The sequence below is a fragment of the Nothoprocta perdicaria genome, unplaced genomic scaffold, assembly GCF_003342845.1.
Source record: "Nothoprocta perdicaria isolate Ctin4 unplaced genomic scaffold, notPer1 scaffold_10, whole genome shotgun sequence".
NCBI classification, from domain to species: domain Eukaryota; kingdom Metazoa; phylum Chordata; class Aves; order Tinamiformes; family Tinamidae; genus Nothoprocta; species Nothoprocta perdicaria.
Genome location: NW_020454094.1, coordinates 4,299,924 through 4,313,548, shown reverse-complemented (window position 1 = coordinate 4,313,548; position 13,625 = coordinate 4,299,924). Strand labels below are relative to the sequence as shown.

Genomic DNA, 13,625 nt, shown 5'->3' with positions numbered 1-13,625 from the left:
TTCAGTTCTGTTATGAGCTTTTCCTCACGTAACACCTTGGTTTAAAAAAAGCACTTATATTTCAGTATTGTCTGAGACAGTCTACAGAAAGTTTGGAAATACTTACTCTAAAGTTTGTCTTCTGACTGCTAAATAAATATATATAAAGAGTCAATTCATTCTTTGTTTTCTTTCCAGACATCTCAATTTCTCAGTGACAAAACACAAACATTGCAGCCACTGTTATAGCTGGCGTAGCCATAAATCCTCTTGGGTGCTGATCAATTGCTTGTTTCAACTATCCAGATCCAGCACGCACCCAAAATAATCAATGGAAAAAGTACAGTAACCTTTGAAAATCAAACCTCACTCACCACTCTAAATCTGCCCTAGCCTTATACTTTCACAGTGTCTGCAAAGGTCACAGCTCCTGGTTTTCTCATTCTTCTCTTTGGATATATAAGACACTTCCTAAAGAGTTGTCTAAAGGTTTATTTTATTATTATTATTATATTTTTCATGAAGAAAGATGAAAATAGCTGGGTTCAATTCATTACTTGTCATTTTCCGTGAACTTTTGGTGCCCAGACTTTGCAAAACCACACTTAGGTTTTAAAAATTCTATTGCTGCAGTCTTACGTGTCATTTATAGTTATGCAATATTGTAGGACAATGAATCAACATTTCAGAAGTAATCTCTAGTTACAAATTTTACTGATGGAATATTACTCATGAAAAAATACTTATGTCGCATTTTAATGTATGTTGAAGATGCTATGTCTATTCAGAAGTGAGCTTAGTAATATTTGACAAGCACAAAGTTAATATTTTAACTGATTCTAATAGAGTTCTTAGGTCAGTATTAAAAATCATAATTTTTTTGTGCAGCCAAAACTTAATTATTATTTTTGAAAGAAACCAAGGTAACAGTCCAGTCTGCCTCCATATGTATCTGTAACATATCCATATAGCCCAGATACGTGTGCGCATGCAGGTCTTTCAGTTAGCTGTCAAACTGATGTTCCTTCCACATTTTCTCTGTTTTGGGAAGGAAGGAGGATTGTATTATGGATCCATAGGGGGAGGTATTTGATGTAAACTGTTGACAACTGACATTCTTTCATTTGACTTTTAAGTATGTGGCAGTAATTTTCAACCTATAATTTAAAATGGAAATACAGAATATATTGATATCTATCTTTACTACAGTGGAACTGAAATCGCTGTAAAATTAATATAGAGTTTTGCTGACCTTCTGTTTCGCTATCTATATTTTTTGATTCAATCTTTTTCTATCATCATTCTTTCTCACTTGGGAGAGTCCAGATATACCAGTACTGTGTGTTCCCGGCAAGTTGTCTATCCATTCAAATAGCACCAGTACAAATATTGCATTTGTGTGAAAGACTACTCGAGTCTGGTTCCATAAYTGATTGCAAAGAAATGTTGTGTAAGCACGTAAGGGAGGAATAATTCTAGCCATTTGTGGAAAAACATGTAAATTCAGCGTGTAGCCACTTGTGAACCAAAATGCAGTGTCTGAAGGACTGACTTGCCCATTTCTTTATTGACAGATAATATGCTTAACTTTTCTTGGGCGATGCTACGAGATGATGTGCAACAGGAGGAAGATCTGTGTTTGCCTTTTTGGTGTTGTGGGCAGAAATAAGCATAAAAGCTTCTCAAGCAAGTTTTTATTAACTCAGTCTTGATCTTAAACTGACTTGTAGCTGAATCAGTTTTAGAAACAAAAGCTTATTTCAGAATATAGACTTTATGGAGCTTTATAGGGCTCAGTGAGGTGGCTTTCACTGTTACTGCTGGCAGCACGATGCCAGAACCTCGCACAGGGAGAGTGTGATTTGGTTTTGCAGGTGCACTTMGTTGTTGGTAACCTCTCTATTATGCCTGGCCTGTAGGTCAGTGGAATACCCACTCCCCTTACTTGTAATTGCTTGATTTGGGCCTTTTCTTTTTGTATGTTCATTGTAAGTCAAGGACTTTAAATTGTTGCCTTCTCCATATCTAAGCCAGGACTTGTCTGATTATGCAATTTTGAAGACTTTGTAAGATCTTCATAAGGTTCAGGTAGATTGAAATGAAGAGTGACTTTGTTTAGCTCTAGATTTATAGTAAAGGGCTGCTGTATTTCACTCAAATTGTATGACTTTGGTTGTTTTTGTGCTGCAGGTATGTAATAGTGGAATGTGAAGATCAAGATACTCAGCAGAGGGACCCAAAGACTCATGAAATGTACTTAAACGTGATGAGAAGATTCAGCCAGGCATTGCTAAAGGTAATGCTCTTGTGTAAGGAAATACCTAACAGCTTGGGATGAGCCATCATTTAAAAAGGCAGAATGGCCTAGGAGTAAGGACAGTCGTGCATTTATTCTGTGGAGCTTCTAGTTTTCTTTGAATATTCACTGTATTAAAATGATAACTTTATTGAAAAATGCAAAGTTTTGAGAACTTTACCTTATTTGCTCACTCTTACGATGAATATAGTCTAAAATCCTCTGCCTTTTGTTATCGGTCTGTTTTAATAAGTGTTTCTTCATTGGAAGTGCTTGTCCTTGCAGTGCAAACTTGCCAAGTGCAAGGACGAGGGAAGATAAGCCAGTCTTTTGTATTCAAAGCCAGTGCTGTTCAGTAGAGCAGCAGCAGAGGGTGCTGAAGCAATGGGGAGGAAAACAGAAATAAAAAGTCTTCCAAACCATAGCTGATATACAGAGCAGATGTGCAGTCTTTGCTGATTTTTACTATATCTCACACTTTACATTTAATTCCCATTTTAGCAATGTTATTCAGATATCTATAACTCTTAGGATATGTAAGAATATTGTGTGCTGCCATGCTTATCCTTACTGGCTTATTTTGACTGTGTTGAATAAGCCTGTCATGCATGGATGTTCACGACTAATTATTGTTCATGCAAATTAAAGTGCACTTGTAGGTCAGATAATTGTTTGCTAGCTACAGTATTTCTGATTATGTTTTACAGAAAATAGCTGTCAAATTGAAAGGAAATTGATCTTTATTCACTTACTTTCTAAAAGCCTGTAGCTCTAGGATTAAAGGAGCAAATTCCAGATAAAATAATTACAGAACAAAAAACTAATTTTGTTTCTTTTAATTCACTTAGGGTGATAAATCTGTCAGAGTAATGCGCTCATTGTTGGCTGCCCAGCAGACCTTTGTAGATCGTCTGGTTCATCTAATGAAAGCCGTGCAGCGTGAAAGTGGGAATCGTAAGAAAAAGGTAAGTAAAGCATTGGAAGGGTTATCTCTGTCTAGAACTTGAGGACAGGAATACTGATTTTTCCACTAAGAGCTGTTAGCACGGAGATGTGTTAAGGGTCCGTCTTCCCTCTAATAATTTTAGCCAGTATTAAGCTTGGGGAAGAGAATTAGATGGCTGGAAGTTCCTGCATGTTCTGAAACTTGGTGTTTGGAACAGACAGGTGAGGCCTTCAGTCTAGTGATCTAGTTATCATGCTCAGGGTGAAAGCACATAGCGTTTTTATTTACTGTACTTGGTGAGCCTGCAATGAGGAAGTGTGATCAGCTGCCTAATCCACATAGGTATCTAGCTCATCTGTATGGTGCCTTGTTACCCAGACTTAAGGCCAAGTAGCTAGATGTTACAGAGTTTGGGTTTAAGAAAAACTTTAGACAAATGGAAGGTATAGAAAACATGGGACCCCTATAAGAGAAGTGAGCAGAGGTTATTGCGATGTGATAATTATTCAAGGATAGATAAAATCCATGAAATAAGGTCTAATTTGTTACCAGATTTCATTTGCAAAACTTTTATTTTGTGGGGCATGGCAAGTGTAGTTGAAAGATTGCATCTTAAAGAGTAAGTTTTCTGTCATAGATTCCATTTAAGATGTTTTGCCTCACCTAAGATAATTTAAGAATATACTTGACACACTGGTACTAGATGAAAGCACGGATCCCAGAGATTTCTGTTCATACTTTTTCTTTATAGATACACTTTTTATGTATCTATATCATTACTTTTTCAGTCTTTTTTAATGTAGTATCAGTGACTTTTATTTCTTTAAATGAGAGGTGTGTTTTCGCAGAAAAAGAAACATGACTTCTGTATAATTTTTGTGATTTTTTTTTTTAGGTGTTCTAATGTGTTCTTGCTTGTACAATATAGTGGGAACAGCTGCACTTTTATAATTACCAAGACATTTCTGTGAAACTTAAGAAACACAGGGCTTTGATTCTGAATTAAAATGAAATCAGCAGCAATTAACCTCTCTAAGTATTCCCAACAGTATCAGACTACCGTGCTCTGTCTCTTTGTTTATACTAGAGACTTTCATGTGTATAACTGTTATTATGTAGGACAGCAAGTGTCAAGTACTAGGAAAATTGACAGGTATGGAAATTTTGAAATTGAATTTCTGGCRTCTACAGATATAGGAATGTAGAGCAAGCTCTGAAATGAGATCTATGAAGGCAATTGGCAATTGGTTCCCTGGTGATAGGGAATCTGCTTGAGTTCAGGGATTTACAGGATCAGACCTGATGACTTGAAATAAGTTTCGAAAATAGAACTAATACTGATGCTGGTGTAGAAAGTAAACATCTTGCTACTCTTGCAAGCAATTTAAAAAGAAATTCTTAAAAACCTACTGTATCTAACACGTATAAATGGCTCAGATCTGGACTAAATGGAGTAATCTTGCATATTCAAATTACTGCAAATGCAAGAATTTTATTTCACTGGACTTTGAATGGAAACTTTGTTCTTTCAAAGAATAGAGTTGAATAAGTGAGGCTTTTTTTTAAGATTCATATATATTCCTTTTAAAAATACTATTTAAAAATTGTTAAAGTATACTTCCTATCTGCTTATTTAAATAATGAAATCTTGTTCCTTTTGTTCTTTTAGAATGAAAGGCTACAGGCATTGTTGGCGGATAATGAGAAGATGAATTTATCAGATATGGAACTCATTCCACTTCCACTGGAACCCCAGGTGAAAATTAAAGGGATAATCCCCGAAAAAGCTACGCTCTTCAAGGTAAATGAGRTCTGCTGAATAGTTGAAATAATAACTCAGTCTTGTGATCACCATGCTTAGAAGCACCAGCTGGCAGATTTCAGGCAAGAGGCTGACATAATGAAACCAAAAATCTGACTATAGAGTGTAAACTATAAATTGTGACCTGTTACAGCATTTAGTTACCTTCACAGTAGGGAAATTTTTCTCATGTTCAGACAGAACCAACTGCTTGTCGCCGTCTGACCRAACCCTGATCTGATTACTGAACAAAACTGAACTGAAATATATTATTGGAAGGGCTGGGATTACTTTTCATCTTATGCTATTCAAAATCTAAACTATATAAGCCATCTTTATGAAATTTACTTCAGTTTGCAGGATGCTGCAATCTAATTTTTAAGGTGACCCAAATGTACTTCACAGGCTGACAAGCAGGAGGCAGTGTGCAATGGTCGCAAAGCTTTCAAGCTGCCTTTGCAACCCTAGTTAAACCATGAGCTCTACTCAGCCCTAGACCTATACACGGTATTCTGAAACGTGGTTGACAGATTCCTTGCTGAAAGTGATGTAGCCTGTGTCAGAAATCAGAGGTGAACCTTTTTCCATGGTTTCCTACCACCCAATCTTTTAGTTCTAAAATTTTGTCAAGCTTCTTCATGTATCTGTTATCCTCTTTGAAGAGGATACTTRTTCTCTTCCATGCTCTTACTCTTTGAGTTAGAGGCAGCATTGGAAAGAATTTGTCAGACCTTGTCAGAACAGCAAGGTTTTGCAGGCTTGAGAGTCAGCTCATAGTATGAGAGGWTTTTAACTGTTTAGTTAGTTTATTTTATTTTATTACCAAGGTGTTCTTGGAACAGCATCCAAATCCTCTCAGAAAAAACAACTTAACTTGTCTGGTAAAAAAGGCAAAAAGTCAGGTGGTCTTCTTTTTCAGCACAGTGAAAATTTAGGACCAATATGAGGAAATTGAAGAGGGAAGGAGAGAGAGAGAGAGAGAAACAAAAACAAATACACATGAAAATATTGGACCAAAATACTGGCTTCATGGAAAAATCTTTAGTGAAACTGCTAAACTATTCAAGTCTGTAACTGATTATTTTGTAATTATTGCTGTTTTGGTTTTGYGAGTAGTAACTTGGTCAGTTGCAATATGTGAAATTATTCATGTAGGAAATTGATCTCCCTTGCATCCATTTTGCACAGCAAAACTGCAGCCACTGAAACTAGGTTTTTCACACCACAATGAAAAGACATGCTTACTTTAAGTTAATTAAGAAAGCAATTAGTTGTTTGAGAACTTGCTGCTAACACTTCTTGGATGTTTAATGTATAGTTGTCTCTGTCCATGTCACTCTCTTCTGTTCAGTTTAGACTTGTTTTGTGTTGACCTTTTGCATGGCACCTCTGAGTGTTTGGATTATGTATGTGCAAACAAAATTGGTGTCCTTCTGCTGCTGAAAACTTTCTATTAACATTTCTTTTTCAACAATGAAAAACATGAAGAGTTTTCAAAAACACGTCTAAATCATTCTCAGTAGCTAGAAATGGTATATTTTGAATCCTAGGTAGTACGTAATTAGTTTAGAAGGGTTTTTGAATCATTTAACACTAATTTAAATCATTTTGTTTAGTGTAAGTATTTTTATTTTATAATTCAGAATTTCAAAATTGCTATGAATAAATTTAATAGAATAAATTTCCTTTTCCAGAGTGCCTTAATGCCTGCTCAGTTATTCTTCAAGACAGAAGATGGAGGCAAATATCCTGTAATATTTAAACATGGTGATGATTTACGCCAAGATCAACTTATACTTCAGATTATTTCACTAATGGATAAGGTGAGAATTTCGATCAGGTATCCTCATTCTTCTAAGTAATAGATTCTCCCTGTGAAGAGCAAAAATGGGAAAATCAGTTAGTGCAGCTTAATTCAATTGTTCAGTTCTTGCTAATACATTCCATGATGGTTGTATTTCCCAGATGGCTTACTCCTCCTTTAGATCTAGGCAAAGCTCCCTTATAGGAAAAAATATGGAAAAATTACTTTTACTTATCACTGATTTGAATGAAGAACAATAGAAGATTTATCTGTTTTCTTGTTGTACTCATGTTTACATTTTCCTTACAGCTGTTAAGAAAGGAGAATCTGGATTTGAAGTTGACGCCCTATAAAGTGCTGGCAACTAGTACAAAACATGGTATGAGTACCTTTTTTAAAGCAAAAAAAGAGCATTTTTTTCTGTTCATACAGTATAGTAACAGTACAGTATTCTAAAACRTTTGAATGTGTAAAAATCTTGTTTAAGTCTTGTAGAAATGACAGAATTTAAGTGAATATGATACTCCATGGGAGATTCAATAGTCTTCATAAAGGAAAGTATCATTTTGAAACAGTTAATGGAATATRCACAGCATTATATTTACACAGCAAGCTAGTGAGTAATCTTGGGGAAATTGTTTGCAGTACTCCTATTTATCAATTCTTCCATTAAATAGAGGAAAAAATTATATGTCTACATTAAGTACACTGTGGTATTGGATAAATACTTTAGAATGGCACTGATGGATTTTTGCAGTTTTCAAGAATATGTGGAACAGTAAACCTTCSTAAAGTAATTTGGAATCATGAAAAGTAATCTTAAAATTCACTGAACGCTGGAAATTGGAGAAAGCAGTTAAGTGAAAGTGTGTGTTTGTGTTGACSTTTGATTAAGGAGTACATTACAGAGTAGTTTTGCTTGAGTTCTGTGTATTGGAGATGTGTTGGTTGTCTTTTATCACAGGTTTCATGCAGTTTATTCAGTCAGTGCCAGTTGCAGAAGTTCTTGCTACAGAAGAAAGCATACAGGTATGCACTGTGGGGCTTTGGAGTCTTCTGCGCAGAAAGTAGGCTCATGTCTCGTGCATCAGCCTTCTTAGGCCTTTCACTGACTGTCATATTTCCTGTTCAGAACAGGATTTCCAGATTGAAACCTAAGTGTACACACAGGAGATCGTTGCTGAAAAACACTCTAAATCACCACATCAGTGTCTCATGGCCTGAAAATAGCACCATTCAACTAGATTATAATTCAGTTGTGTAGAAATTTTGWCTTTACTGATGACTGAAAGAATCTGATGTGCAAGTACCTGTGTTGTTCAGTAGTTCAGGCTGTGGCACCTTGTCAAAATATGTTTTAATGCTTTTTTTTTTGCTTCACCAACTAATAATTTGAATCCATTTCCCTGCCAAGGCAAATACCTAGATATTCTGATCAGTTAAGAACAAGCTTTCAGTAACAGTCATGGAATTGAATAGAGATGCATAATTAGTGACACACACAATTCATGGTAGCTTTGCATATATATGAATATTCGTATATAAAACAGGCTTGCATTTAAATATATCTGTGGTTAACTTACATCAATCAAACTGCCAACTGCTATGCTGTATATTTTAAATAGTATAGATACTCTAGCTGCAATTTAGTACTTTTTAATGAAAACGTAGTATTTTTTGTTAGATTTAGTCTGAGGTGTGAGTTGRTGGATACTGAAGTTTCACAGTTACTGAACTATAACCAGATGAACAAAGTAAGTCCTRAACTGTTTAACCTACATCTGTGAAACCGTAGAGGCAGCAAATCCTGATCAGTCCCATCAGACAGGGACCAACATCGTCACCTATTTCTGCAGTTCTCATCTTATATATTGGGCTAATCCCCAACTACACTGACAATCACAGTTAAAGTATCTTTTAAAGTATAGTCCTTAATAATCTTGCCATTATGCTATTTATGTTCTAGTCTAGTTTGCGTTTTCATAAAAATGACTTTAGAAATGAATGCAGAATTACATTTTGCAATTATTTATGGATCATACATATTTAAAACAACTTGCCCACTCTTTTAGCTAATCTGCAGATATAAAGAGCAGTATTGCCTCAAAAGAATTGCTAATTTAAATRGACAAGACAGTGAAAGAATGCTGTCTAAGGTTACTTTACAGATGAATGGCAAAATACATTACTGAACTTGAATTTCCTATGCTGCCAACCATGGTAAAATACTTGGCCTGTGTAGAACAAGAAAGTAAAAATTAAATGAGCACATCTAAGTCATTCAAATTCTTAAATTTTGTCTTCCACTCTCCAGTCTTTAATGTGAAGTCTAATTTTACCTGCTGCTTATAAAACTTTGGAGCACTGAAAACAGAGCTATTAAGTATACTGTTAAAATCACTCGAAGACTTCCTTCCTCATTTCCTTTAGGAATTTTGTTTAAGAGAAACTTTTAGATGTAATTTGGTTAGTTGGAAATGATTATTAGTTTGTTAAAGGAAATTTAATAGTTCTGAAAATAATATACTTCTGTATTTGGCTTCTGCGGTCTAAGCAGGAAGATTAATACTGGGAAAAAAAGTCATAGTAWTATCCATTTGTGGGCTTACTTTAAATCTGCTTTTTATAATTGGCCCTAAAGATTTTTTCTGAGATTCTTGTAAAATAAATTCTCATTCTTTTTTAATGTTTTGTTTTGTCTTTCTTTTGCATAGAACTTTTTCAGGAAGCATGCACCTAGTGAGACTGGACCTCATGGAATAAGTGCAGAGGTGATGGATACATATGTTAAAAGCTGTGGTAAGTTCGGGTTAAATACTCCCTTTGCAGAAATAAACAAAATTATTAACAACAACAATAAAAAAGAGTAAAATATTAGTCACAGAGCTATGATTAATATAAATATTGGAATAATTAAACCTATTGATAATATATTTGCACAGTAAAGTATAATCTTGTAGTACTGAATATATTCTGTAAATTTATTTTATTACTTTAAATGTTCCTCATATTGCAGATAGTTTTTTTATCATCCCCTCCCATCCTTCASTTCCTTTGCTGTACAATTACTTGTGAACCAGAATTAATATATACTGTTGTTAACGATATAAAACTTATGTCTCTTCAGCAAAGATATCTCTATTGATATAGTTTATTGTTACAGCTGGTTATTGTGTAATTACTTATATCCTTGGAGTTGGAGACAGACATCTGGATAATCTTTTGCTAACAAAAACAGGTAATACTTTTAGTACTACAATTTTATAACAACAATTGTTTAATTTCTGATCTGTTGTTTATATGTTTTTTTTGTGTGTGTATACGTGACGTGACACTATAACACCCCCTAGGTATTCTGGATTAGTTTTTTTTTCTGGTAAGGTATATTGTCAGATTTAAGATGATAAATGATCAGATAATTGAAACTTTAGAAATTATTAGTAGTTTGAAGTGGAAGCTGAAGCTTAAGAAAACAAGTAGATTATTTAAGTACTGATTAAAATTGTTGCTACATCTATAATTCATAAAAGTTTCTCATTGAAACTGGCCAAAAARCAAGTTAATTCTGTGCTAAGATGTATTTTTAACAAAAGTCTTCCTAGGTGAAGTATAACACTTGCCTGATATGGATTGAGATCAGTTTTAAGATGTTTCTACATGTATAGCTAATAGAAGCCTTAAGTTCACCTACACATCACTGTGTTTATGAACAGTGAATTTCTTCTCTTTTTTGCTCTTAYGTGCAAATTATGCAACAGGAAGATGCATGCACTCAACTAAGATTCATTTCTGGTTTTCTTTATTCCTACAACCCAAGATTTTCTTGAGTCAAGTAAAATTTCACTTATTAAAAATATTTCCCTTAGATCAGGAAATAAGTTATCTTACTGAAGACTTAAAATAATTCGTGTTGATTTTCCAGACCTCTTTGTCCAAAACTGAAAGCAAGAATAAAGTTATGATTATTTGGAAAGAAACTCCAAGTATTTTGTTTTCTATTAATTTTTTGTTCCGTTGTTATGTTTCATAGGTTCTTTCACATGCTATCAGAAAGCAATTTSAATATTCAGTATTCTATTAACTTAATTATTGGTAAAAACTCTAGGCAGAATGACTCAGCCATTGCTCTGCACTCCCAGGTATGGGAGAAGTTTAGACATATATTAACAACAGTCACGTGAATATTAATCTTGATGATTTTACTGAGATACCCATGCATATCCTTGTTCCTGATTTGAATATTTTTCACCACTGGGACCCTGTGAGTTTTCCTGGTCTGTCTCTCTTTTAAGAAGCTAAAYCTGGGAATGCCACAGAGCAAGACTGACAAACATTTTCTGTTTCTGAATGAATCTTTTCAGGAGGTTAAAAAGGGACACTTAAACATGTGGAAAGCTTGCTAGTTTACAGATGAGCCTGTGTTTGGTCAACATACTTTACATGAGAGAGTATAATATTATGATTATAGAGAGTAAAATATTATGATTAATATAAAATGTTTTGCCCTAAACATTTAGGGGAACAGTATAAACGAATGTTTTTCCTTATCTGCTTGGGATTACACAAGTACATGCCTAGTTATGGATCTTTCAGTCATCATCCTGCGTTTGCTAGAGCAGACACTGCTTGCAGTATTTCAGTATTTTGATTTTTGCCTAATATCTTCCCCATGTCGGAAGGCAGCAGCAAAATCAGTTTGGCTCATAGAAGAATTTAAGCAGTGCAGCAGAGGGCAGCACATGTCCACAGTAAGTTCATAGTCTGAAATTCTTTTCAGCTCTTAACTGTGCTCGGTGTTGGTGTCCCCCATGTGACTTGAAGCCATTTTCCACCCTAGGAATTCAAACAGCTGGAGTGAGCTAAATGTCTAAATTTTGGTGTCTAAATAAAATCTAAGGCCTTTATAGATAGAGCCTTACAAGAATATAAATAGTTCAGAGGATCAAATAGGTTTTGTCTGTCTGATCTTTGTCTGATTTACCTCATCCACAWGATTGCTGAAGCACTGGGATGCAGTGTTCCTTCTGGAAAAGGAATGAACTAAGCCTCACAGCCCTGTTTTGTCTTTAATTGTGAATAATTAATAGTAAATTGATGATCAAAAATCAAGATGCCTCTCAGAGGAAGAAGCAAATGGAAAATGCATTACAAGCTGAAGTGAAAATATAATGGTGTGAGAGACCAAGGCAGAGGCAATAGTGGCAATATTGTTGCAGTGACACTGTAGTGAAGGAAGGAGAGGTATTRTATGGAATTCACAGCTACTCTGCTGGAAGGTTAAATGATAATTATTTGCAAGTACCACACTGTTGAGTGTGAACTAAGAGTTGAAAAGAGTGATCTTTCAAACTCAAATGAAAAGGAGCATTTTTTCTTTACCTAATGGCCTAGCTTTGAGGAACATTTCAAATAAAGACTACACAATTGCTATGTGTCATTCAAAAAAATGAAAATAAAATAAACTTGACAGCTGCCAGCATATCATGCTATAWGTTCTTTCATAGACTGTTTTCAGCTCTGATTTTCAGTTGTGAGCAGGTGGTGGTTTTCTTCATTTCTGATTTGTCCTATCTGAGGATGAAAAATTCAGATCAGTGTTTTGAGGAGTGCTGCTTTTAGAGGAAAAACAGATGATTAAGCTGACAAAAACCAAATTCCTAAGTTGCAACTAATATCTTTTAACCTTCTCCCTTACAGACACATCTCGAGTGATAGCTGTGTAAGAGGACAATGTGCTTTCTACAGTAGATCAATTCTGACAGAAAAGTCATAAATTGTATTTGGCCTKTCAGAATTGTGCCTTTTGAGGAAAAATTCATATAGCAAACCCGTGTTCTTCTGTTTGAAGCTCATATCATCTGGAACAGCTGTTTTATGGAGAGCCAGAGTGTTCAAGTTCCTATTTCTATCCTGCTGTTTCTGTTACTGTTCAGTATATCCTGGMTACAGTGATAGTATCGGGTAGATCTTAAACTTTCTCTGTCTTTTTTTTGTATTGAATTTGCACTATACTCCTGTATAAAGACATGTAAGAGAGACTCACAGGCAGATAGGGCAGTAGAATTGCAGTGAAAACTGCTGGTGAGAGTGGCAAAAAATAACTAGTCCAAGAGCAGAAAAACATCACAAATGTGAATATAAGCCTCTGGCATGACTGCTAGGAGACATATCAGTCTGACACGCATCAGAGTTGTCTTTCTGAATGAGATGTTCTGGTTATCAGTCTGTTTCAGGTCTCTCTCTTTCCTTCTTTTATTTGACATTGTTTGTGATTTGTTAGGGTTACTTTATTTTTTGTCTTGGATTAGGTTTTTTTTTAAGGTCATACATACCCCACTGTCAGCCAAATAAAAGGAAGTAGCATCTTCCCACATCCATATGATATTCATTATCATAGCACTGTTTTTTTAAATTGAACTTCCTATGAGATTTAGTAGGCGTTACTGTTCCTCAGGTCACATATTGRAGAGCACCATTTTTGGGGAGTATCCCAAGTCTGGAGTGTCCTGAAAGACCCAAGAAGCACCTGACCATCTCCATCCTTAATATCTTGAGTGAGATGCTGAAAAATATACCCTGATACAGCTCTAGTATTGGATGATCGCATGAGACAATCATGAGCTTTTTATATTTTTACATTATTAAAATAACTCACATCATTAATAGATAAATAAAAGTTCCAACTAATATTCAGTAGCGAAATGTRCAAATAACTTCACCTAGCCAAAATTGACTGTTCTTCCTCTTTGTTTATTCAAATGAAGTCCTCAGGGAGAGGCAAGCCAGGCTTTTCTGTGGA

At 35.0% G+C, this 13,625-nt stretch overlaps 1 protein-coding gene across 1 annotated transcript in view; it reads left to right on the top strand.

The window, feature by feature from the left end:
- PIK3C3 (phosphatidylinositol 3-kinase catalytic subunit type 3) overlaps window positions 1-13,625 on the top strand; it is a 55,931-nt gene that overhangs the window by 23,095 nt on the left and 19,211 nt on the right. Inside the window, exons 14-21 of the mRNA XM_026039502.1 lie at window positions 2,170-2,275; window positions 3,124-3,240; window positions 4,891-5,022; window positions 6,717-6,845; window positions 7,136-7,205; window positions 7,791-7,855; window positions 9,541-9,625; window positions 9,990-10,064. Of these exons, the coding sequence (XP_025895287.1) occupies window positions 2,170-2,275; window positions 3,124-3,240; window positions 4,891-5,022; window positions 6,717-6,845; window positions 7,136-7,205; window positions 7,791-7,855; window positions 9,541-9,625; window positions 9,990-10,064 (779 nt within the window). The remainder of the gene's footprint in view (window positions 1-2,169; window positions 2,276-3,123; window positions 3,241-4,890; window positions 5,023-6,716; window positions 6,846-7,135; window positions 7,206-7,790; window positions 7,856-9,540; window positions 9,626-9,989; window positions 10,065-13,625) is intronic.